At 40.3% G+C, this 27,268-nt stretch overlaps 2 protein-coding genes across 6 annotated transcripts in view; both read right to left on the reverse strand.

Moving 5' to 3' along the window:
• Positions 1-26,312, reverse strand: part of kiaa1549lb (KIAA1549-like b) — a 71,381-nt gene extending 45,069 nt beyond the window's left edge. For 4 of the 5 annotated variants that reach the window (XR_003049733.1, XM_025055671.1, XM_025055670.1 and 1 more), the window contains exon 1: positions 18,096-26,312. Coding sequence is in view for 4 of the 5 variants with exons in the window: in XM_025055671.1 (XP_024911439.1) it covers positions 18,096-18,396 (301 nt within the window). In the remaining variant the exon portion in view is untranslated. The remainder of the gene's footprint in view (positions 1-18,095) is intronic. The other variant, XM_008310608.3, reaches the window with a different exon arrangement.
• Positions 26,313-26,342: 30 nt separating this feature from the next.
• The window catches only part of hipk3b (homeodomain interacting protein kinase 3b), a 28,984-nt gene continuing 28,058 nt past the window's right edge, over positions 26,343-27,268 (reverse strand). The window contains exon 17 of the mRNA XM_025055870.1: positions 26,343-26,813. Within this exon, the coding sequence (XP_024911638.1) occupies positions 26,343-26,813 (471 nt within the window). The remainder of the gene's footprint in view (positions 26,814-27,268) is intronic.

Genomic DNA, 27,268 nt, shown 5'->3' on the forward strand with positions numbered 1-27,268 from the left:
TATATATATATATATACTGTAAACAGATGAGTTTGAAATATGAAAGTCAAATAAGACTCTAAGTCAGTAAGACTTACGGGATACGTTCACCTGAGTATGGCGAGAAAAGCAGTTGGACAACTATGCATTATGGTTCCCAACGTGGGGGGCGAGCCCCGCTTCAGGAGGAGCTATTCATCATTTGGGTCAGAGTGGAGTTTTTAAGTTGTGAACGTGTTGGTAACACATCCACAACAGGGGGCGCTGCAGTAAAAGTTGAGAACGGCTTTTTTTTTTCAAGGTGTCATAAAATGTATCAATGAGACAATAAAATTATTTGTACAAAAAGGTAAATATTTCTGTAGTAGTGCTGTTTTAAAGTGATATTCCCGAGGGATTAATAAAGCGTCTATCTATCTATCTATCTATCTATCTATCTATCTATCTATCTATCTATAAATTTCCCAGAATCCTCTGTCCTGCTGCAGCTCAGGCTGCTGCAGTCATGGCTTAAGTTGCTGCGTAGCGTCCACTCATATTACTGCTCACGGAAGCTGTTTGTCGTCAATGTCGTTGCCCTTGTGTACAGCATGAGCCAAAGTACAGTGTCGGTCCATACTGTGACCTGCCAGCCTCTGGTTAAACCCCATTCTCCAAACCAACACCAACGCCTGGCCCTTGGTATTGCATTAATCCCTTCCCCTCTGGGCGTCACTAAATGGCAGATTAGGATTATGTTCCAACCAAGTGTTTCTGTTTCCAGTGAAACCCACCTGAGAGCCACGATTCAGGGCTTTCAGTGAGATTTTCCAGAAGGTGACAGAGGACAGGTTCCTCTCACTCATGCGTGAGGGAATGGATATCTGCTGGCTCAAGCCCCGCAGGTAAAAAAAACGGACAGAGATCCGCCAAAATTCAATTAATTTTGAGCCTTACTGCAGTATCTGCCATCAGGGGCAATAACTCACTGGGTGAAAGTGATTAAACAACGTAAACAAATCCAGGAAAAACGCCTTGATTTTATTGAAACGTTTTGAACACTGACTGACTCCGACTGTTGTTTCTGCCTGGTGTTTGTGTTTGGTGAAACAAAACGGTATTAATGAGACAAGAGTTAACGGAGTGATAAGGTCATTAAAATATGGAAACACTTGTCAAACAGTAAAGTGACTGTTTACATCTGTGCCTCTACAACTGTAAAATACATCTTAGTGCCTGCAGAAAAAAAAATCCATATTAAATAAACTGTTTTATTTTCATTATACAAATGTATTGCCCATAAATGACATGCCCTACACTGGCCCGCCCCATATTTTGGGAACAACAGGTCTAAATTAATATCATTAAAAACTAGGGATGTCCGATAATATCGACCAACCGATATTATCGGCCCGATATTAGCATAATTATGTAATATTGGAAATAATTATTAACAGTTTTTCTTCCGATAATAAAAACCCGATAATGCAATGTTTGGGTTTCGCCCAGATGATGTGACGGCTGTATATATCGTTATCTGTTGATATCGTAATCAGAAATTAAATGTTAAAAAAAATCGTCAAAAAGTTAATATCGAACATCCCATGCATACTTGACTAACCGGATCAAAACCTTTTATGTTTACATCTAAATCATTTAAGTTGTGAGTAACATTTAAATGTCAGGATTAAAATCCTGTATTTTCGCGGGGTCTACAGTTCATCTGATGCTCAAAGGGCTTTTTTCCCCGTGATATGTTACTTTGAGGCATGACATAATCAGAATAATAATCTCCAGGATTAGACATGACGACTGAGTCAGAGGGTTCAATGGGTTATTGCAGGCTAATAATGGTTCCATCGATGCCACCCCAAGTCATCTTTCACTCAGGCACCGTCCACCCGGCGGCAAACAACCGACTGTGAACTGAAGAAAACACAACGTCTTCGCAGCAAAGTTGCATAAAAACGTGTTCCTGCACTGGAACAGATAAGGAGATGGGATTTTATTACTCATCCATAAACTCATCCCACTTCCTCCTCAGGTAACTCTTGTCCTGGTGTAACCCAGCACACCTACACACACCCACTCACATTGTGCGGGTAGCAGGCGGTGTGCGGATGGTGGAGAGGTAGACTGGATCTGTACCAAAGTGGAACTCATCACTGTCTCCTGAGGCCATGAAAATCAGAGCAGACTCAGGATGAATGTCGCAGCGTTGGCTGCAGCAGCGCTGACAGATGGGCCTCAGTGTAACAACAGTGAGTATAAAGTGACAGGTGAGGTCGTGATAGCCGTACAACAACCCCCCTCCCCCCCATGATCTAAAGGTGTAAAGGTCTGCTCACAATCCTGAGGTTTCTGCTCTGGACGACGCCCCCTGTCAGTGGGTCAATAACAAGTCAGACTTTCAGGGATGTGATTGGTGGGAGACGAGAACCAGAGAGGACTGACCTTACAGTGTTGGTGCTGAGTTGAGGCCACATGGCTGTAACTGCAATTAATGAAAATTAAATGATCACTTCAGATCACTGTTTTCTTTCTTAAATTTCTTGTGTGACTCACTCTGTGTAGACTCGAGTCTGAGACTTGGACTTGGCAAAAAAGGACTTGAAACTTGATTTCAGACTCACCCTTAAAAGACTTGTCTTGGACTTGGCAGGGTGAATATAACGTACCTGATACTATATAATGCAAGGAATCTAATTGGTATTTCCACTCAAAGACGTGAGACTTGGCCTGGACTCAAGTTCAAAGACGTGAGACTAGACATTAGTTCTCAAACATCGTACAACTCCAAATCTATCTGGTTTCCAAGTACCACAAGTGTGACTGATGGATTAATGGACAAATGGAATTCAGATTCCCCTGCGTACAACCAGAGGTCACCACCAGTGGTACACGCACCATAGTTTGAGCACCACCCTTATACGACCTTTTTCCATACAGGTGTCTGGACTCGCAGCCAACGTGTTTGTTTGAAAAATCTTTCTGGAGGAGATGCTGTCAAAACAACGTCCTTTAGATATTTAGGTCAATATTAAAATAAAATTAAAAAAATTACCAAAATGGTTGTACCTGCCACAAATATTTTTCTAGGGCATGTTTTACACCCACAGACAGTAGAACTGAATCCAAAATGTTTTGTCATCTCTTTAGTTTTGGACTTCTTCGTGCGGCCGTGCTCCCACGTATGCAATGACTTAGAAGACAGAAAATAATTAGAAAGATTCCAATAAATGCTGTGCGAGAACTTCTTTCATGTTCTGCTGTTTCCAGTGCTCTGGGACTAAATTAACCCAAATTTGCATTTTACCCTGTTAAATTTCACACGAGGTGCCATCAGGCACATTCCTATCTCTTGCGAAACAAGACTTCTAAGCTGATTTCTCATCGCAAAAAAGAAAAATCGCTACACAAACACATATTAAGTACATGTTGTAGCTTACATGCACATACAGTACAGGTCGTTGTATGCATCGTCAAAAACACACACACACACCCTGTTTTAACCACAAACCGTGTGAGTGTAAATGTGCAGCAGATACTCCACACGTTCACGTGGCCTAAGCCCATTACAGGTCCTCGCCCCTCAGACTGGAACTCACTGGAGCGTGAGAGTAAGCAGATGCAGTGACTCCGAGTACAATGAGGGATAACCAGATGGGAAAAGCCTGTTGGATGTCCGGCATCCTCTACAGCTCAGAGTACTTCGGTGTAATACCAGTACAAACACAGTACTGGCAGACATGAGGTCACTACAAGTCGTTAGTCAGAAGCGGAATAATATTTTTAAAACACTATATTGGTATCGGTTGATATCGAAAAGTGTTCGGACAATTTCAGCATATTGAATATCAGCGAAAAGATTAATATCGGACATCCCTAGTGTTCAGTACGACTGAAGGAGCCGTGGGCCATGGAAGTTTTTATGTTGTTGGACCTGGCTGTTCAGACGCTGCTGACGTTTTATCTCTGTATTTACGACAATCGTTTCTGCCGACGGCAAAAAGGAAGAAATCTCCTTCACTGGACCAAAGAACACCATGAAACATCCCAGTGTTTCAACCGATTGACTGATATACAACACAGGTGATATTACAGTGTAGGAACATGAGGACACCAGGGACACAGAGGACAAGACAACACATAAAGCTACACCTCAGACGCAGCTGCGCAGTCACATGTTCAGCCTTGACTCTTCACACAGAGGAATAACCATGGTGATCATTACTGACTCCTGGTGGCAGCGTGATGGATGGACCTCTGTGATGTGACCACAACACAACACTGACTCTGCAGACTGCTGCTGCGCCATGTAACGGCAGCCATGCTACAATACACTCCAGGAAAATAGAGTCATGATGTTACAAAGTGAACTCAGTTTACTTCTTATTTATACAATAAAACATAAAAAGATGCGAATTATGGTTTGGTTTTTTGGCTGATATTTCATCATTGACTTCAGAAAGACACTGACAAAACCATGAGCGGCTACATGAGCAGATGATCACGGTGCAATCCGTCCTGGAGAATGAAACTGTGACAAATCTTCTTTAGCAAAAGCTACAAACGTGTTATTATGTACGTATGAAGAGTAGCGTGCTCACTGTGTCTGTGTAGTTCCTTCTGTGTCCATGTGAGGACGTCATTAAATTAATCTGAAGTCCAAAGGCAATCTGTGGCTGAATTTAAAAAAGACTCTTTTAGTCAGAAAGTTGGACAGAGAAGATTCAACACATTTCCTACCAAAAGGCACTATGAATAATTTATCATCAATTACAAAAATGTTAATAAATCAATTAGGACGCGTCATTAAGGACACGAAAAAAACTACTGGACTATTTCTGTCTGTTAAAACTGAACTTTTCCAAAAGTTTAATCCTAAGGTCAAACGGCTTCTCCAGCACCTTTTAATAATTTTTGAGTGGTAATCTTCATTATTTAAATTCATTTATGCAGCAGGTAACAAGGAAAAGGTCAATCTCTGATCGACAATCTACTCCAGTGTTTCCAGGTGATAAGACTGGAGAAAGTGTTGAAGGTGAGGACACAGAGTTTCAGCACACTGTGCATAATTGATGGTGTGACAATGCACCACCAACAAAAAAAAAATATATATATATTAATGTCTTGAGACAGTGATCGATTAAACATTAAACGTTTGCAGCACATTGATTTATATCTTTGAGAGTGAGGACAATGTGCTGTTTAAATCATCAAAAGTTTTAAAATTAAATGCCACTTCGCTAATAAATAAAAAAAAAAAATCCTAATCTGTCAGTCCAGTCAGTCTAAGAGACCTTGAGACCAAAAGTTGTGATACATTTTTTATCAGTAATGAATATTATGTCCAATAATATCAGCCGACCAATATTATCGGCCCAATATTAGCATAATTAAGTAATATCTGTAAAAATCGTTAGCAGTTTTTCCTTCGATTATGAAAACCCGATCTTGCAATATCTGGGTTTTGTCAAACATGCTAGAATCGCTTGTAGGGTGCAGAGATGTTTCCTGCAGTTTTGGAGGCAAACGGCTGCACGTATCGGTATCAGTTGATATCGGAATCGAAAATGAGGTGTTTGGACAATATCGGCATACAAGTTCAACACCACCTGGTCCCCAAACCCCAGGTTGGCCTGTGTCATAAACGGCATCCACTGGGACAAACTGAATGTGAGTTCGACTAGAACTGTCCCAGGACGGCCCCTCCCTCGCCTGTGACTGCTGGGAGGGGTCTGAGTAGTTTCCGTGACCCCAAACAAAGAAGAAGATGAATGAATGAACGATTGGACAGAGGGTTGGAGTCGAGTAAACTATCCAAACAGGGAAATGGAAGAAAAGACTTCTTTTTTTTCTGGTCCATATCTAATCATTTGAATATGTTGCGTTGTATTAGTAATTATATTTATACAGAGCAATAGTAGTAATTTATCCTGTCTTTCGGTTGCATGTTGACCGTGTGTGAACCAGGGTTTTCTCCTGGCACTTCAGTGTCCTATAGTCCCAAAACGTCCTCATTAGGGTTCAAGGCACCAAAGAAACACGCTCTGGATTTCACCTAAAAGTATAATAGCAGCCTTCAGTGAACATTAATTGAAATGTCTCCTCGGTGCCACACAGGACACAAAGAACTTTGCATCATCACTTTTACTTGGATCTGCAAAAGAGAGCTTTAAAATATTAGACTGTGGAGAGCACACTTTCAAAGGGATTATTAAATGATTAATGTTGGAAATGAGAGTGTTTTTCACAGCTTTTTAACTTAATTTGCTGGTCACTGTCCAGGACGTTGGCGGACAATTCTGAAAACTGCAGAAAGAAACCGAGTGCCATAAAAATGTCCTTTAATTCAGATTTTATTGGCAGACATTTTTACTCACGAGAGCCAATTTTCATTTGGGTTTCTGACCGAGATTATGGATCCACTCACAGCGACTTCACTGCAGTGCTGCTTCAGACGTCTGTTGGAGTGTCGGGCACAGACGCTTTAAAAGATGGTGGAAATCCCCGGGAGGGACGCTGTTACCGTACTGGTTCAACAAGCCTGGTATTAACATGAGGACATTTCTCTGATGTGTCTCTGTGGTGCCGTAGCAGGAAAACTGTTTTGTTAACAAAAAAGATTGCACTGAGCTCATAAAAAGAAAATCATGAAATGTAAAAAGAATGTTCTATTTTCTCTGATTTTTCTGGCTGATCATTTTTTTAAAAAAAAAGAATGTTCTATTTTCTCTGATCTCTTTTTTTTTTAAAAAGAAAGAAACTATAGATGAAGTCAAACTAAATTATTTTGTAAAAAGTAATTTCTTTGACATGTGATAGGTTAATAATAAGGGTAAAAAAGACTAATTTTACACCTTAGCCCATCGTTTTTGTCATGACGCAAGTTTCTTTCTACTTCTTGGAACTTGATTTATATTCCTGAAAGTGAAAGAATACATTCGTTTAAGGTTGTGTGTCAATCTTAACATCAGCTCAGTAGCTCTGGTGTAAGTTGTACCAGCAGTACCTGTAGTCATTGATTTCTGTTTGTCTTTTCAGCTCACGCACTTCCACAGCCCGACTACATTTAATGTGCACATCATTAAGGAGGACATTATGTCCTGTAATGACATCAAGCATCAAGGAGAAACCCGTCTCCTGGGTGACAGATGTGATGCTCAGAGGTACGTAGCCTGTGATCTAATCACATGACACACTAATGACCTTCACCAGTCATATAACACACACATGAAGAGGAAACAAGTACAAAGAAAAAGGATGCAGTCCTTTGCACCACCACCAGGTGGAGCACTGTTGGTAAATCAGAGATTCATTCAACAAGCAACCAAGAGTGCAAAACAAACGTTCAAAAAGAATTCAAAAATTTCAAAAGAAATTTCACTGATAAAACTAAAGCTATCATACACTATAAGACAAATATACAAATTCTCCAAATATATATATATACATAAATCATGTTTCATGTTTGAATTATGGATGACTATATCATTTTATATTTTTATATATTTAATATATTTATACATTAAGTTGGTGTGAATTTCGCACTTCGTACTTAGAGTCAGTCATCCAGATTTGGTTAAAAATATGAACGTTTTCTTTGACTGATCATTATTGATCAGAGGAACCACAGCCAATGATACGACTGGACTTTTTTTCATCTAAAAATGACAGCGTCCGTCTTGGAACTTTTTGACGCGTTCGCCTCATATTGACGCAACATGATTAAACAAATTGAACATCAGGCTGATTAAAAGGAAGTTACAACTAGATTGATGGTCCTCTAGTGCTGGGAGATCAAAAGTGCTGAGAGTGCCATCCTTTGATTACACAAGTAACACATAAACACACGGAGTGGAACCGTCTCAGAGCGGAGGAAAAACACGGAAAAACCTGGACTGACTTTGGCTACAGATGGTGGGAGCTCTCCAGAGGCCCTGGAGCTAAACACTTAGATCATCCCTGTAATGAATGGGCCAGTGGGGAGCAGCGTGCTCAGTGTGAGGGACCAAGAAGAAGGCTAAATAATACGAAAAAATTAGAAACATGTATAATAGAGTGTACATTTTAGATGTTGTACTGTAAGGGTTGACAGACAGTTTTTTTTCAAGGTTAAAGTAAATACGACGTCTGTGCCTGAGATTGATCGACACCTGAGTTAGATTTATTTTTCCGAGCCCTGATGTTTTTGAAGGCAGTGGAATCCGGCAGTTTTCAGTCAAGCAGCTAAGACTTTTTTTTCCACAAACCTTTAAGCAGCAGAAAAGTACTTTATTAGATTGAAAATACAATAGCAGTTAAGAGTATTTTAGTAAAAATAAGCAATATATGTTATGTATTATATATATTTATATGCTATAGATATATATATACTGTATATATAGATACATATTTATAAACATATAGTATATAAATATATGTATATAATTATATTAAAGGGTAGGAGGTAGATTTTACAAGCCATTTCAGACAGTTTTTCCTCCATCCTGTCCACTGGACCACACAGCTGTCAAACATCCAAATCCAGTTTGTCTTGTTTTTGCCGGAGCTGTCTTCTTATCTGCACCTCTGATTCCCAGTGATTAGTCTCAACTCAACACTTGACTTACACTCCAGGAATATGTCAAAAACTGTTTGCACCTCATCCATCTGTGGATCCATCAAGTTCTACATTATAAGGTGTCAGAGTTTTAAACTCCTCATAACCCCGTCTACAGTCTGTCAAAACTGCGTTCACATTCCCATTTTCATCTTACTTCTTCTTTTCTGAAGTATTACCGGTACACATAAATAATATGCACAACCATAGTACAGTGGACTCCCTAGATAGGAGTTGAATCCGTTCCACAACAGCACTCGTACCTCACCCACTAAAAATAACTAGAAACCAATTAATTCTTTCCAGCCCCCCAGAAATATACTATTCATTAATTAAATTAACCTTCCCTCCATCTAAACATCAAAAACATAGATATAAACAAATATATTGATGATATAAAATAGTAATAATTAAGAAAATATTTTATATTATTGTTATATAAATGGGTAATTATACCAAGGTAAGTAAGTAACCCAGCGAGGGACAGTGAGCGAGACAGCGCGAGTGTTGGGGCGACAAGGCGGAGGAAAAGGACTGGGAGCGAGGACTCGTATCAGGAGTAAAATCTTCCAATAGTTGCAGACCGGTAACATGGAAAACTCGTATTTCAGGCAACTCGTAGCTAGAGGGTCCACTGTATATACAGTAATGGTATTCTATTATAATCTCTTTCTACAGGTCTGCCACACAGCCACATAATGAACTTGATTAGAGTGAAACTCAACCTCAGCAACAAGGTCTCAGTTATTTCATCATTTTCATAGCAACACATCATTAATCGCAGCAGCCAAGGCCCAGTTCCTCTGTAATCCAATTAGTGAACAGAGCAGATTTGTATCCACACATTTACATGATAATGTCATGGTTGTGTCTCAACTGTTGTCAGACTGAGAATGGGGTCATACTGTAGACCATTGTTGGTGTACTAACAGAACAGCATTCATCAGCCATTAGTACTGAGAAACAGGTCACTTGGATTTAAGAGTAACCACAGTGTGGAAACTAATGTTGCTTCTTGTTTTTACATCTGTTCTACACACTCCCTGTACAACAATTAATCACAACGACCGTTTGATAATACAGTATGTCTTTTCTGTGCCACTCACTTCTTTTGTAACGAGCAGCCGTTCCTTCATTATGTTTACTCAATTAACAGCTCGGTACTTGACGTAACAATCTGGGCTCAAATTCAAACAGAAAAAAAAGTTTTACAGACAATGGTCGAGCTGGTCTGAAGGACAGACAGTGATGCCTTAACTGTCATGGGGAAAAGCTTTGGGTTGTAGCAAACTCTTGAAGGTTAAACTGATTCTCTATCTTGTATTCAACACTGAGATCTTCATTATACCATTATATACAATTTAGTAATACATTCGCTGTATTGGGGTTTGGCAGGTTTTTGTGGTATAGACATTTTTTCAATTTTCAATATTTTATATATATTTTATATTATTTTCGTGATAAACTAAGCATTTTTAAGCCTAAGAAAAATTAAAAACAGCTAAAAACATTGTTTAAAAAATTAATCAAACAACATTTTGTAACATATACATACAGGGCATTGCAAGAAATAACCTGTACGTATGGGTAAATGAGATTTTTTGCCATGTTTTACACTCTACGATGCCTTCCAAAGGGTTCTTAAAGGGTTAATACATACGTAAATAATACAGTATAACAACCATTGCGTCTCTAATTCTCTGGTTCGCCTATTGTGAACAGTCTTGGAACAGTAACCCCTGTGATAGATGAGGGGCCACTGTAATAGTATAATAAATAATCATATATACTGTAAATAATAATAATATAAAAAGAATATTCTGGACCCCTGAAGTAACTCTCGTGCCCTCCAAGGGTATTGCAGACCCCATGTTGAACACCTTGGCTGAAGAGAAACCAAACTGACTTTTGACTAAAATTCCTCGTAACATCGTGGACCCATCTGCCGTATCAATCTCAGTTTATCGCCGCCGTCCCTCGGCAGACGTTCAATCAGTTAGTGGAAAACTCCAGCACAGATTTAACACATCCATTATTCTCCCCTGAGAGCAGCCAACACTGATTCAGAGACGTCTCCGTAGAATTCTCTCTGCGCCTTGACAAGTGACACGTCAAATCATTTGCAAATGCATGGCAAAAAAAAATACCACCCAAAAAAAACCAATGTGGGTGGGACAGTTTTTACAAGACAAGACGTTTCCTCCGCTCAGAAACTACAGGGAGGAACAACTCTTAGGGAAGAACGTCTTCCAGGACAGTTCTCCAGTCCATCACACACATTCACACCTATGGTCAATTTAGAGTGAACCCTAAACCTCCATGTTAAGAGACCTGTCTTCTGAGGTCCACAGCCTGGGTATCATTTTGGACACATTTCCTTTTTGGTCACATATCAAAGCCCCAGCCTTTATCTGCCTCCAGACCTTCTCCAGACTCTCCAGACCGTCATAGCCCCAGCCTTTATCTGCCTCCAGACCGTCACCCTCTGATGTCGTTGCCCAAACCCTCATTCATTACCTCCGGCCTGGACTACTGTACAGTTATGGATTCCTGTCTTTTCGTCCAGAAACATCTTAGACGGGCACCAGAACGTCCAGAACTCGCAGCTTGTGCTGCCAGAGTCCTCACACACACTAGACGGGCACCAGAACGTCCAGAACTCTGCTTGTGCTGCCAGAGTCCTCACACAAACACACAGTCCTGGTAGCACATCACCCTCACCCTCACCCCTCACATGGATTCACTGTAACATCCTCACAGCTCACAAAAACAATCGATTCCTTGTCAGATCCTAAAAGGAAAAAAAATGGAATAAAACTTAAAAAAACAGCCAGTATTTGTTGGCAAAAAGAGCAAAATGTGAATCCAAAAATTGGCAAAAGTTTGGTAAACATGTCATCAATGTAACGAAATATAACCAAGACAGGTTTCACAGGGCCAAAACCGAGAGATTCAATTTAGAAAAATGCTACTTGTTGTAAATTTGGCGTGTCAGTTCTACGTCATCTCCGTCTGTAACTCAGTTGCTGGCCGACCGCACCGGCGCCCACACGGACAGGTGACCAGAAGACATGATTCCTCAGCTGGGTTTAAGGACTTCAGTGAATATGATATCAGCCCCGTGACAACATTAACGATGAGCCATGACTCCCCTCCTGACCCGCTCGTCTCTCTCATTTCTGCACAGCTGAGATCTGGTCGCTTCTCATTCTCTTCCCGGTTAAAACCTTCTTACATTTTTAAAACTTGCACATAAATAATGTATTCCTGAGTCAGAGCTGCGTGGATCCCAGTAGGTGACTGTCTGGAACAACTCAAAAAGTCATATCCAATAATTCATTCCGCCATCCATCCTTGGGTTACAACGATTATCCTTCACCGGTCCCGGGGGGGGGGGTTCTGTAAGGAGCAGCCCCTCGGCAGACTTTAATCCAATGTCGCTCTCTATTTTCCACTCACCTGCAGAAAGATTTTCTTCCCAAAACATGCAGGGGAAATAAAGGATAATCTTTGGAAATTGAATAAATCTGGTTTTTACACATGTTTGAAATGAAAATGTTACGTGTGAATTACCTTTAGCTTAAACTTTTAGCTATTGGTATTGGCTTGTTTTAAAAGATTCACGCAACGCACTTTGATCTTCTTTTAGCTCCCAAAACTATTTTTAGAGACTTTATCATTTGGCGAAACCCAGGCATTGCGTTATTGGGTTTTTCATTATCGCAAGAAAAAATGAGAACAATTCTTACAGATTAAGTAATTATGCTAATATCGGGCTGATAATATGGGTCGGCAAAAAAATAAAAAATGTCTCTACTGGTGTTGAAGGTTGAAGACCACTGGGACTCAGAGAAGAACTTTCCTCCGAACCGAAGCCACAAAACGCCTGAAGGTCAAATGATTCAGTTTGTTTTTTGTTTACGGATAAAATTGAATTTGCCATTATTGTTTCTTCACTCTTGGAGCCGGGGAAGTCTGGCAGATTTATTATGCACTGCAGTCTTTTCATTATAACACACAGCAGCTTCATATGGCACAGTTGCTCTTCAGATTGGACTTTACCAAATTAATTCCGAGACAATCAGGGCCTCCCGCATCCATTTGTGCCGCGGTGCCGCCCAGTGTGGTGCACTGTGATGAGCAGCGGCCTTGTAATGGACTTTACTAAACAGCACGGCCGCATAATTCAGACAGACTGTGGCTCCGTCCACCGTCCAGCGCAGAGACACAGGACATACCAGGGAGCCATAAAGGGTATAGAACCCATACTGGAGGGACACGTTGAGGACACTCATAAAGTCACAACCAACAACACAACACATTATCTCCTCCTTGTACAGAGCTGTATAAGTCACACTGTGTGACAGATGGTTCATAGAAGTCATTTTTTTACCACTAAGACGTTCTGTTGGCCTAACGGTAGTAGACGATGGACAACTGCAGACCTTTGACCTGCTTTGAGGTCAGAACTAGAAAGTCTGTGAGTAAATGAGAGCAAAATGTCGATATATTTCTGTGAACGTTCTTTCACCGTCTATGTTTGTATTTTCTCATTGATTATATGTGTATAAATATATATATAAATATATATTAGGGTTTTTTTATCAATTTTCAATTTGTACTTTTTAAATCAATTCTACTTTGCTTCCATTGTGTTTTAAACATATACCGTTGCATTAGACCAGTACTTTTCAAATTGCGTCGCGACCCAGTCTTTGGGAAACAGTGGTTTATGTGACAAGCACAGTCTGCAACAGAGAAGGTTCTGTCCGGTCCTTAAACACAGCGTACGGTTTGATTTGACGTCCCTGACTTGTTATCGCGACAATTATTTTTGAAACGGGTGGAAAAAGTAGCAAAGAAATGATTATCGTTTCCCAGAGGACAACCCTGGGAATTTCAAATGGCACGGCTCAGGCTCTTTCCAAGAAGAGCGAACTGAGCACACACACACACACACACACACCATCAAAGCCCCCCCTGACATGCTTACTCTCAACATAATTAACTGTGGAAGAGTAAACCTCTGCAGTGTGCTGTAACCAGGCGAATAAACAATAAACTGAAAAATCACGTTGTCCACTTTCTCCAGAAAACCCAGAGCTGATGCAGACAGGTTGTCAGAGCGAGGGTGACTCATGGTCAGTGTTTGTAAAAAACAATTCCTGGAAGTTGTTTTTTGTTTTTGTTTTTTTCATTAACCAACACACCACGGGCTGAGAAACTAATCCTGGACTCAGGAAAAAGAAAACTGAAGGAAACGGAACAACAGCAACAGTCAAAAAGACTGGAATGCTGCTTCACTTGCATTTCAATTTTTCCTGGGTTTAAAAAAAAAAAAGTCCAACCCGCGCCACAAACAGACAATGGTTCAACTCCCACTCTCATGTCTCCTGGGTGTTGACAGACCAAAGGCGGTGGTTTGTGAGGTGAACTCCCAGCAGAGCCCGGCTGTCAGCACTCGGTGAAAGCGTCAGGCAGGTAGTAGTGAATAGAATAAACAGCGCTGACGTCAGAGGAAAATAATTTCATTGTGGAAGGACGGCCGGCCGCCGTCTTTTCGCTTAGCTTGCTCTTTCTCGGTCAGCTGCAGCTGCTCGCTCGACAAAAGATTTCAGGAGCGGGCGTTAGTAAGAAGGTGATTTAGGATCGATGTAACTGCAAATACAGGTTCATGTTTGCAGACAAGGAAGGATAAATATATATATACTGTACCACATGTACTCAGTAGACTGTTGGTTTCCTTATGGTGCAACGGTAAGTCACAAAGATCAAAGATTTGATCATTTCAAACAGCAGCTTTGATACGTAAACAATGCTAATACATATACAGCGGTCCCTTGTCTGTCGCGGGGGTTACGTTCCAAGACGATGGGCAAAAAAACGCAAAGTAGAAATGTGATAGTTATTATATCATTCACGTATATATATTTACCCTTTAGGAGGCATTGTAGGGCGTGAAATACGGCGAAAAACATTCACAAATCTCGTTTACCCGTACGTACAGGTTATTTCTTGCAGTACCCTGTATGTAGTATGTGTTACAATATATTTGTAACACATAAAATATATTTAAAATATTAAAAACCTGCACTGAGGAGGTGACAGCCAAACTATGATACAACCATGATAAACTATCATGATATTGAACTATGATACATATATATATAGACATACTATATATGTCTACATATATGTATAAATATATGTGTACATATATTTATATATATTTTTTTAACTTTTGTTTGCACCTGTAGTGATACATTTTTCAGCAACACAGTGTACTGATAGTGATCGATATCTGGGTGGTCCATTCATACGTCAGCGGGTGGCGTTCTGTGGTACAGTCCTCGGGAACAGCCAATGTCAGGCCGTACTTGAATTTATCTCCGAAGAGATAAGATGCTGGTTGAGCATAAAGTCACAGAACGACTTCACATTCATCACCAGCCATTTGTTATTTCTTGTGTTTACCCCAAAACGCCTGATATAAATCTATAAACACCACATAGTTCCTCTGCTGTCGCCCCAGCGCCGCGGCTCCATGGTTAACGGGCTGATATCTACACCACTACACCTGTACACTGGTTCACTGCTACAGTCAGAGTCAGGTTTTATACCATGCTCATCACACGTGTTGTCTTCTGGCTGGATGAGCTCATTCTCATTCATTCATTATCTCACGTCACTATATCATGGTGGAGGTCACAGTGGACGCTGCCGCCAATTTCAGCTGACATCAGGGGAAAGGTCACCAGTCCATCACTGAGGCACATAAAGAGTCTGTGGTCAATTCATCTACAGCTCAATCTGCATGTTTTTAACGATGCAGCTCAACGCACATACATAAATACATACACGTGTCAACGCCAAAACAGTCAGGTTTTACCAAGGGTTGACCTTTCACTGTGCAGCAACAACACCGACGTCACATCATATGGCTGAGAGGACGAGGACGTGAAGTGATGGTGTCAACAAAGACTAGAATAAAACCAGGATTCAACAGAACAGCTCTCGTAGTAGTGCAGGACTACAGTTATCCACTCATTCCTTCTCAGGGTCAAGGAGAGACATGTGGGGTCAAGACCAGCAGTCGAGACCAGTGGTGAGGAACGGAATAATCCTTGGACAGTCAACCAGTCCATCAGTGGGTCACATATCAACCATTCACGCTCACATTCACACTGATGGTCAATTTAGACAGTTAACCTAATACTACATGTTTTGGACCTTAGTACCAGAACATGACAAATCCACCAGTGCTGCGACCACAGACCACCATGACGCCACATGGCTCAGTATCATATATTAGGGATGTCCGATATTAGCATAATTATTTAATATATGTAAGGTTCATTATCAGTTTTTTATATTTATAAATATATATTTTTATATCTTTTAAAATGATGTTGATCTGAGGTGGAACATTTCAGTCATGAAAAATGAATATTCCTAAAACGTTAAACTTATTGAATCTCTACATCATCTACACTCCTGCTCCTGCTCCTCCTCCTCCTCCTGCTCCTGCTGCTGCCAGGGTATTTTGAACAGACTATTGTTAACATTCGGTCTGCCTCAGTGAAGACCACCACATCCACACTCATCCACTGAACCTGTTCGTGTTTCCACACAAAGGACCACACTGCCCTGCTGCACCGACCTTCTACACCACAGTTTTTTTTGTTTTTTTTTTAAAGAACCACTATGTGTCTCCGAGCGTTTAAACTCCAATGATGCTGCGGCTAATAGGCTGATGTGTTTAAGAATGCATGTGTTGACTGAGGGGGAGGAGGAGACGGGAGGGATAAAGGTGGGAGGATGGAGGAGAAGGAGTCTGCCTGTGCATCAGCAGAGGTGAGACTACAGTCCCCACATTACACCGGAGGAGTGACGGTGTTGATGGAGGTGCTGTTAAATATTTACACACACCTAAGGCTTCGTAGGTGAAGTGAAGGTTCGTGGAGTGTCAGATAATTTTACAATTATACAAGTCGAACACTTTTTAAAAAACAATTTCTAATTGTTCTTATTCAGTTTGCGTCCAAAAATACTTAGTCAAATGCACAAATCCTAGTTTGTACTAAGGAACTAATGTCACATACAAACACATATATATTCATGTGTGTACACATTCTAAAGGTATTTAATATACAGTACATATATATGTACACTCAGACAATTCTAAATGAATTTATAAGGTCTAGAAATATATAAATATACTGAGCAATATATACGTATATACACATACATACATATATACATAGACAATCAGTATATGCATATATGTGTACATATATACACAAATATATGTACTGTGTGATAAATTGTATTTCATACTAAACTGGACCTGGACACATTGTTCTATCCAAATATTTCTCAGTCCCTTCATAGTGACTTCACAGACCCCTCAGGGGTCACCAACCGCCTGTTGAAGACCTGTTTAAAAGAATGGGAACACGTGTACTGCAGTGCAGACACAAAATGCCTGAAATTAATTTTGTTACATTTACTATACTATACTAATACTTTAATGTTAAGATATTTTCTTTATGGATCTGGGATTTCATCATGGGGGATGAAAAACAGTACTGGTCAAACAGAAACTCTGTCTTTCAGGCAGGATTTTTTAAACAGAATTCAACTTTATGGAACATCAGACGAAGGTCTCGTCTGTGTCTCCGAGTTTGTATAAAGTCCAGTTTCAATCAGGCTATCACAGTGGTGTGGTTCAACTGACTGACTGACTCCCATTAAACAGCTCATCACACATTCTGACTGACTGACTGACTCCCATTAAACATCACACATTAAAATTTATAAACAGCCATGATATTACAATATAACTGCGTAAAAAAGAAACAAAAAAAACACAGAGGTTAAAAAGGTAAGTCGAGTTGAGATGAGGTGAGAAAGACAGAGAGACAGTCAGTTTAACTGCAGGACTCTCTCTCTCTGTCTGTGTGTGTGTGTGTGTGTGTGTGTGTGTGTGACAAATGCTTTGAGTGGCTTCACACTCAGGTGCAAAGATGTGAGTACAGAGAGAAAGAAAAAATGATACAGTGAGTTACATCACATACAAGCATGTCCTGAGCCACATATCAGTCCAGCCTCAGAGCAGAGCTGCTGCTGCTGCTGCTGCCTCCACCTCCACCTCCAACAACAAATCATGTCAGTGCGGGTCAGGGAGAAAATTAATCCCCTGCACAAAAAAAAAGCTGTTTGGACACAACACACCGCTTGTCTGCGGAAAACACTCAGCTCAGACCTGCAGAGCTTCCCATGTCACAGGCTCCGAACAAACACGGAGCTGAGGAACTGTCCCCGTCTGCATGAACAACGCACACTTAGGAGGGTTTTGTCTTAAGAAAAAAAAAAGAAGATAAATAGGGGACGATTTCGCAGCCGAGCAGCTGCAGCACAGCCTGTGAATCATGCAGCAGCAGCAGCAGTGACTGTGTGATGTAGTGTGTGATAACTCCTCTCACTCCTGTCTCACTGGGCTGAAAAGAAAATGCTCTTGGAGCGGACTCACCCTCTGCGGCCACCGCGCACCGGGCAAGAAGTGAGAGCATCCCCGCAGCCAGCAGCATCCCTGCCGCTGCTCCCCGGCTGCTCCACCTGCTCCTCCAGCATCTCACCGCCTCTCCTCCACCTCCAGCATCCGTCCTCAAACCGGGAGCCATATCCTGTGGTGGGGAAGTTGCTGAAGTTTCGGTCGTGAATAATACATTGGATCGCGGTCCTTGTGCGTGAAACGTTGGGAAGAAACGACTGTGGCGACGGTGCCGCGGTGTGGATGCGCGCGGTGTCCAGATCTGGATGGATGGATACATGCAGGGAGGACAGAGGAGAGAGAGAGAGGGAGGGAGGGAGGGAAAAGGGGGGAGGAAAGGAGGAGAGAGGGGGGATCAGTAGGAGGAGAACCGGAGGTTTGAGGTGGGAGGCGATGGGAGGGATTTTATTTTATTTCATTTTATTTTAGAAATACTCCTCTATCGATGCACTATCCACCAATCAGCGGCGTGTTGCGCAGCACACAGACGCGCACTGTTCCACAGGTTTGACATTCAGAGGCTCATTCAGAGCAGCTGCCTCTGCCTCACAGGCACGTGATGTCCTCAGGTGACGCTGGGTGACAGATTTAAAGCCGCTGCTGCTGCTGTCTTCGTCCTCCCTCTCTGGCCACTACGGTCAATTTCAGCTCATCGCTCTAAAACTGAAAACGCTTAACATTGTGTTTGGCGCCCTCTGCTGGTAAGCTACGCGCAGTGCACATAGTGCACAAGCAGGTGCTGAAGAACACCCCCCTCTCCCTCCTGTATAAAATGTGCAATTTCAGCAGATTTTTCTAAGATGGTAACAAACAACACTGTGCAGCTCCGCTCTAACAGAAAGTCTACAGCAGGTGTGATGAACGAGGTCCACGGGGCAGGACATTAGTGGGTCGAAGCATGTTCCACACAAAAATACAGTTTAGCACAGCGACCGTTGGTCACTATCAGAACTGACATTATTTATCACAGCCTACAACTTCAGGACAAAATGGTGAAGATTTTTTTTCTTTAATGACTTAGAACGTAATCTTAATTTAATATAAATCCTGACTCCAGGGTTAGCAGTTATCCAGGGTTAGCAGTTAGCCGTCTAACCTAATTAGCCATCACTGCCACTGCTACTGATGATGATGAAAACGATGTCTGATGAAGAGGACAGAACTGCTGAGTTCAACTTAAATGTGCTGTAAAATATTTTCCATGTTTTCATGTTATCATAAAGTAAATAATATGGTCAACAACAACACTAAAAAAATATACATAATTACCTTTTAGCTACGACTTCCACTGAAGGTTTTTAGCGTCGCACACGAGAAGATAAGGCGACTTCAACTATGGCTGTAGTATCATCATATGGCCACAAAATGTCAGGCAAGACCTACTTACAAGCACCAGCTTTTAAGAAAAATGACTGTAATATCAACATGTCAGGGACTGTCTAACATTACTTGAAATGGTTAATATAATAGTAGCTAGTGTTTTTTATTGAATGATCAAAGAAAGCACTTTAATAATAACAATAATAAAAACTATTGTAAATAAAATAAATACTTTTAAGAGCAAACATGAATCCAATGAATCCAATTCACCTAGATTTAAAGACTATATGTAGAGATTTAGCTTAGCTATTTCTATAAAATAAATATATTTTACCCATGTTCTTAAACTTTTATATTTTATTAAGAAACCAAATTAAGGAGGAAATACATTAATGCTTTTAATGTTTTCAATGGACAAAAATCACAAGAGTGAAAATGTATAAAATGCCAAGATATATCAGCCTGAGTCAGAAGCAGGTGCATCAATAATTTTTTTAATTCAAAGTGAATCTTAACAATAATACACCATAAAGTCTTATTTTGACACTCACCAAAAGAGTCACCTGGAAAACCCGCTTAATGTGACAAAGTATAGAAGGCTTGGTCACACCTAAATCACTGAGAACTAGAGAGGAAACACTACCGCAAACTGTAAAGAGACATCACATCCATAGAGTTAGTTTTCCCAGTCCTCATACTGTAAATATTGCACAGTGCAATTGCTACATGGCAAACTAGTGTAGCACAAAATTAAAATAAAAAAAATAAACGAAAATAAAAATAGCATACGTAGGAAATAAAAACCAACCAAAAAAAGCCACAAATCTACGGGTTTTAAACAGTAACAGTTTAGATTTCATAATCAAGTCTAAACAGACGATCCCATAACTTGCAGTGTGAATTAACTCTGAAATTCATAGGTGACCGGAAAAGCAAAAACAAGACTGAGCTCGACCAATCAAATCAAAGACAGTAGCATGTGTAGAATAATACAGACCCTGAATTAACATTTCTAAGAGGATAATACCGCAGCAGATCTTTCTGATAGTAAATGTCACCACCTTAACTGTTTTACAAATGACTCCATTTTATCTGTTAAATGTTAAACAAATCCTTAATTTAAAAAAAACAACCCCATAAATCAAGGCTATCAATAGTGTGAAGAAAAAAAACTTTTTTTTTTAAAATTTCCTTGCATCCATTTTATTTTTATCCTAACAAGTACTTGGAGAGTGTATGCAGGCGCATTGCTGGTGAATACCTTTGGAGGAATCAAAAACACAGAGAACATTTCACATGCGTATTACTGGGGAACTATTTCAAGCACTAATCTGCCAAGTTCATGCCTCGTCATCACACGGTCTCTTTTCTAAAGAAAACAACAGTGGAGCATGGTCCGGTACAGCATACTGTACAGAGGAGACAAAGGAACAGTGTGGCTGTTTGAAGGTGGACATTGTTCCATCACTCGGGTCTGACTGCAGAGGAACTACGCTTGTGTCCAGGACAGAGCAGGACAGTTGACGCCCGGGTAAGATGGAGAGAAGAAAAAAAAAACAAAAGCTGCTCTGAGCTTCAGGTTTTGGACAAAGTGAGGAGAACCCGGTGGAACGTGCAGGGAGATGCAAAAACGTGGGAGTTATCTAAGAACACTTGGTGGTACAATGACCGCACAATGTAGAAAATATTGCATCATCTGTTCAGCCAGAGTGACTATCTGAACCTCACTGAGGGTCATATCATTCAAAGAGCTTCTGTGTTTGTGTGTGTTGGGGGGGGGGTATTGTTATTGTGTCATCTGTACAACCAGGATCAACAATTTCTCTGTCTTCTCTACAACTGACCGGAGGACAACAGCTGCCTGAAAAATCCATAGACCTGATATAAGAACTGGACGCAGTCGTCTGGTGGCGAAGTGACGCCACAGGAAGTGCTCTATGAATCAAGTCTGTGGGAGGAGGAGGAGGAGGAGGCTTCTTACTGCCAAAGGATTCTTGGTGTGAAACTCAACTGTGTCGTTGAAGATGTTGTTATTCAAAGTGGAACAGTTGCTGAAGGGTTTTTAGTCAAATCTTGGCTGTTGTAGCTACAGACTAGGTTTCATGGTAACCTATAAAAAGCCTATGGAAGCAACTTTTATCATTACCTAACATCTGGCTGTTTATATATATATATCTTGCTAACATGCAACTATTTTTGGAAACTATCAAACTAACACCTGTCTTGCTAACTTAGTTAATTTTGCTAATTGCTAAATTTAATTCGAGCGGACTTACTTTGCTAATTCTGTAGCTATCTTGTCTGTATCACTATAACTCTTTTGTCTAACTTTGTCTAAATCTTAGCCACTCTATAACTTGTGTTCCTTATTCTCAGTCTATGCTTAAGCTAACTATATTTGATCATTATTTAAAACTTGCAGAAATGTTAGCTATTCCATAAAAAACAAATAAAATATTACAGACCAGATGTTAAATAGTTTTCTTTTTGCTTTAACCTGTACTAAAATGTCCAATATCGTTTTAAATATCTGGGACAATTTCCTCTGTAGATAGATTTGACATTTCTTTAGAGATGATTTTTTGAGGCTAGAGAAGCACAATGGTTCCATCAAGAAACACACCAAATAGCAGCAAATCCTTGTGTGAACTCGTGCAGTAGTGACTCCTAGTGATTGGACAACTTGAAAGTGAAAGCTGTCTCCACCTCCCACAGACCTCTATTGACAGAGTCACCTCTGAGACCAGCTCTGTCCACGTGGCTACGTCTATTCTTCACAAACAGTCAATGAAAATTGGACTGTAATAAAATTCTGCTGTCTGTCTGTGTGTGTGTGTGTGTGAGACTGTGTGTGTGTGTGTTTAGGTAAATTGGTGGGAAAGTGGCCGTTTGAAGGATAACGGGCCCTAACTGGACTTTTTCATCTTCCTCCTCCAATTGAACACTAAGGAATCACCATCTTGAAATCTCACTTTCTTTCAGGAATCTCAAGGCACATACACAGTGCTGCCGACACTGTCTCCTTTTCAGTGAGGAACACGTAACGACGACCAGGACTTTGCATTGACATTACATTATCTTTTGATATGAGACACTCATAAAGGGGAGAGCGATCCAAACCCAAGGCAGTTTCCGAACAAACAAATCCTAGCCTGATACAACATTGAACAGATTTAAAATAAAAAAAACGTTGCCGTTAGAAATTAATTTAACGGTAAACTGAGGTTAACATTATTATTTGGGCTTAATTCATTTTTGGACATACCAGTCTAAGGACCCCACACCCTCAGAAGCCTAACTGACCTGTACGAGTGCTTAGTGGTGAGTGTGTCTGTGTGCCATTACAGAAGCATTTCCATGCATTTCTTTGTGCTCCTGTCACACGTCAAAGAGTACACTGCAAAACCGCACAATGAAAAGTTAAATCAATCCTGCAAGCTACAGCTTTAGATGTATACAAAACATCGATATGAAAACATACAAAAAAAAATTAAGTTACATCGATACATCATTTATATGCAGTGATGAGCCCAAAAAGGTTAATAGGGATAAAATACTGATGCAAAAAACACACAAACGCACACCCCGAGAAACAACAAATGCATCTAATGTTCATCATCAGCAATACAGTAGTTACAATGACACTCCAAATAGGAACGCAAAAAAAAAGAAAAAACACAAACACTAAAAAAAACAAAACCAAAATCAAAACCACTTCTAATTCAGACAATTAGGGACCTATACAAAAATAGCAAAGTTGAAACTCAGAGAAATCACCTAATTTCACAGCTATTGAAGTGGCAATAATCATATAGCAGCTTAACTATGATACATTCAAGAAAGAAATGATACGACTTATTAATTTGCCCGATAAGCTAGACAAAACCTCAGCAATTTTTTTAAATACAAATAATTTTTTTTAATAGGTTTGTTTTAATGTCACCCCATTCTATAACTAACAGTATAACTGAGGTCTACGCAAACAGAATAGCTACCTTGCTTAGGAAATGAATTACAGTCTTTGGTGCTGCACAAGCAACTTCATATATGAATTAAACACAGACGCACACAGAAAATTACACGCCGAACTAGTAAAAATGAAAAGAAACGCACACACGTATCATTTCAACGTACATATATATATATATATATATACACATATATATAGATGTACAGAGTGATGATATAATTCCACCCTAATTTTAGGAGAATGCAGAGGTTTCAGAGGATAACAACCTGGAGAGACCACTGAATGTGCTCCACTGTTTTTTTAAGCTACTCCATATAAGTGTATAATGATGATGATCAATGAGTTAAAAAAAAATAATGTGACAATTTTTGTCCTATTTATTAAATAAAGGTCTTCTTGGAACATGGCTTCAATTTTTCTACAATCCCATTTAGAGGAAAATAAGCAGTAAATTAAAAATGGTGCAAGATTTTCAGCTTGACCCGAGAGGAACACTGCAGGGGGAGCTGGAGCCAATGACCACAGTTATCTGGGCCACATATATACTGTAGAGACATCCATTCACGTGCACATTCACACCATCAAGCCATAGTGAACAATTTGCCAGCACATCAACCAAAACCCACACACAAACAATTATTTACCGATGTGGATTAAACCTGTGACCGTCAAGATGTACGGCAAGAGTGACACCATGTTCAACACAACACTAATTTGAACTGTTATGTTACTCATAATTATAAATGATCCCTTATTATGGGATAGGCTTGACACATGGGTCGTCTGTTTGACAATTAGACTGTCCTGCTGTGAACACGTGACAGTGCTTTGGTTGGTAAACACTTGGGGAGGGGGCCGATCGATGCCAGACAGTATCAGTTACCACTGGTTATCGAACCAATGACCTCCTCTAAAGCATGAGGACTAACCACTTTCTCACTGTGTGGCCCAATGTTGACATCATGTTAAGCTAAATATTAGGGACGTTACATATGCAGGAAAATGTTTACCAACATTAAGAATTTGCCTATTTTTTTGCCTACTTTACAAACAGGAAGTCAATACAAAAAAAACAAACAAAAAAAAAACAGCAGAGCAAATTCTAGACACATTCTGGGGATTAGGTCAGGTCTATGTCTTATCAATAGTCCTTACTGATACCATCACTTTTACAAATACATATATATATAGATTTATATATATGTACGTTTATATATATATATATATATATATGTATATATGTATATATATATACATATATATACTCCCTGACGGAATGTATAAAATAAGCAGTTGACATCAATAAGTCTTAAGCCTTTAACAAATGTTACAATATAAAGGGAAAAGTTAACTTTTGTCACACATGCATAAATGAGAGAATTGCACACAATAACTCACACCTTATCAAGCATCTGTACTAAATACTCTATAATATACTGTATGTCCATATATGTGTGTATATCGTATACTGCATGGTTTGCTCAGGCTTAGAAAAATTCCAAACCATTACTTTTTTTTCTCCTCGCCTAATCAAAGCCATGCCCACCACACTTCTAGAAACATCTACCAAACAAAGTGAAAATGAAATCGCACAAAGACGAGGGAAAAAAAAATGGAGACAACGGAAAACAGTTCATAATTAAATGATAATTCATAATAATTAACGACTTTTTAGATTGTATTGCAGTTTCATTAAACAGTACAAATACTGTTAGTAATAAGAGTTTCACTAAATAGAAAAGTGATTATCAAATATTAAGCAATACTCAGTACTTGCACTTTGTACACTAGTTATTTCGGGAGAGGGAGGGAGAAGGAAAAAAACAAAAAACGTGTTTTTCGTTTTGACAGCTAGCATTCGCAACAGCAAAGCATGCTGTTCTTTAGGAGAAAACCCAAAAGTTTATACTCACGTCACATTGAAATATACACCGAATCCATAAAGATAAGCACCGCTGTCCGCGATATATATCACATCCATGCAGGCTATGCATGGACATATACACAGGTGCATATATATACTCACACATAGAATGCATCGACTGATTGGAATTTCAAGTGCTGCAGTCCAGTACATTAATAATCGTGTATATAGTCATATATAAGTAGTAGTTACATTAACAACCCCAAATATGTAAGGCACTATGGCTGGGGGACAGTAATACAATGCAGCGAGTCTTGGTGACGCACACACAATAAGAGCAACGTCTACGCATCGTTCAGTTTTGTTGTACATTTTTGCTCATGCAGGACCACATGCAGCGTGAGAAACAACCGTACTTTGTTTTTTGTTTTGTTTTTTTAAAACTGGTTAACTCGACATCGCTAAAACACCGAAAAAAGACACAGAGAAAAGGGGTGGGGCGGGAGGAGTACAAATACTTCAAACGCAGTCTGGACGTACAACGCGAGTGACATATTGTATGCATCTGTCGAATCTAGAGCTAGAGACTGGGATGGCTTTACAAACATGGATGTGTCTTGCACATGTAAAGAAGGCAATATAGAAAAATAGCTGGGATCCAGGGTGGGGGGTGCAAAGTCCTAACTATTCAATACCACCCCAATTATTTACCTGTTTTGAGGAGTATTTGTAGAAGATCCAATGCAAATATATATCAAATGTGCAAAACACATTGCGTGTGACTTTAAACTATCCATTCAACCTTTCAGTAAATCACTCATACATCGTTTCTTTCTAGTTTTTTTTCCTTCTTCTTTTTTTTGCCCAAATCATCTCCACCATAGAAGCCGGTATTTTTTTTTTTTTTTTAAAGCTCAAAGTTCAATTACACCCAAGTGGACATGATAGAAAAAATAGCTTGCTTTCTCTGTGGTTCTGCCATGGTTTTTGAAAATGAAAACCATGTGGTTTCGATGTGGGATTGGCTCTGTTAACCGTAGCCCTCAGGTGGTGTAGAGGACACCCTGGGTGCTCAGATGTAAGGGTACTGGTTTATTTTGGTGGGACTGAGTGGGAAACTGGCATAGGCCGGTGAGGCGATGTAGGAGTGCGGGGGAAAGAGGGGCTTGAACTGGCCCTGCGGGTGTAAAGTGGGTGAAGAAAGCAGCCGGGGGTTGATACCCACCGTCACCTGATGCACGATACCTGCAGGGTGGGAGATGCTGTAGGTGGGCTGCAGCATGGGGCGGGAAGCTCCTGGAGAAGCCAGGAGGTGGGCCATGGGGGCAGCTGTGACCAGGGGGCCAGACGGGGGGTAGGACAACAAGGTAGGCTGAGAGTGCGGGTGGCCACCAAGGTGTGGATGGGGCCCCGTAGTGTGGTTGGGGCTGCTGTGGGACAGGGTGAACGTGTGTCCATGCATGGTTGGAGCGATGTAGGCCTGTGGTCTGCGGTGGGACAAGTTGCCATTCCATTCCTGATGGCAGGAACCAAAATGCTGCACCTGAAAAGAAAAAGCAGTCAGCATCTGGAATAACGCCAGTCGATTTGTTGTCTTCTGTTTCCTCCTTCAGCTGCTCCCTTCAGGGGTCACGTACCTTATTACCTTTTTACCTATTTTTTCATCTGAGACTAAAAATATGTAGGTAATAATCTTTAAACCACCAGGATCAGTCACTCATTTCCTTTGAATTGAATTATAACAAGATTGTTTGTTGATCTTATAAAACAAAAGCATTTCAACAATCCTTCCTACGTGCTTCCCTTGGGAAAAACTGCTTCGCGAAAAACATCAACAGAACGTAGGAAGTTGTTTTTGTTTGCATGTCTTTGTGTACATGTTTTCCCATTTGTGTAGCACATTTTTTATTTTTGTCACGGCATGTACTCACCTGCCCAAAACCTAAAGGCTGCTGCTGCTGGGGCTGGAATGCAGGGTTGATCTTCTGCGGTCTGTTG

Source organism: Cynoglossus semilaevis, chromosome 5, assembly GCF_000523025.1.
Source record: "Cynoglossus semilaevis isolate Cse_v1.0 chromosome 5, Cse_v1.0, whole genome shotgun sequence".
Classification (NCBI taxonomy): Eukaryota; Metazoa; Chordata; class Actinopteri; order Pleuronectiformes; family Cynoglossidae; genus Cynoglossus; species Cynoglossus semilaevis.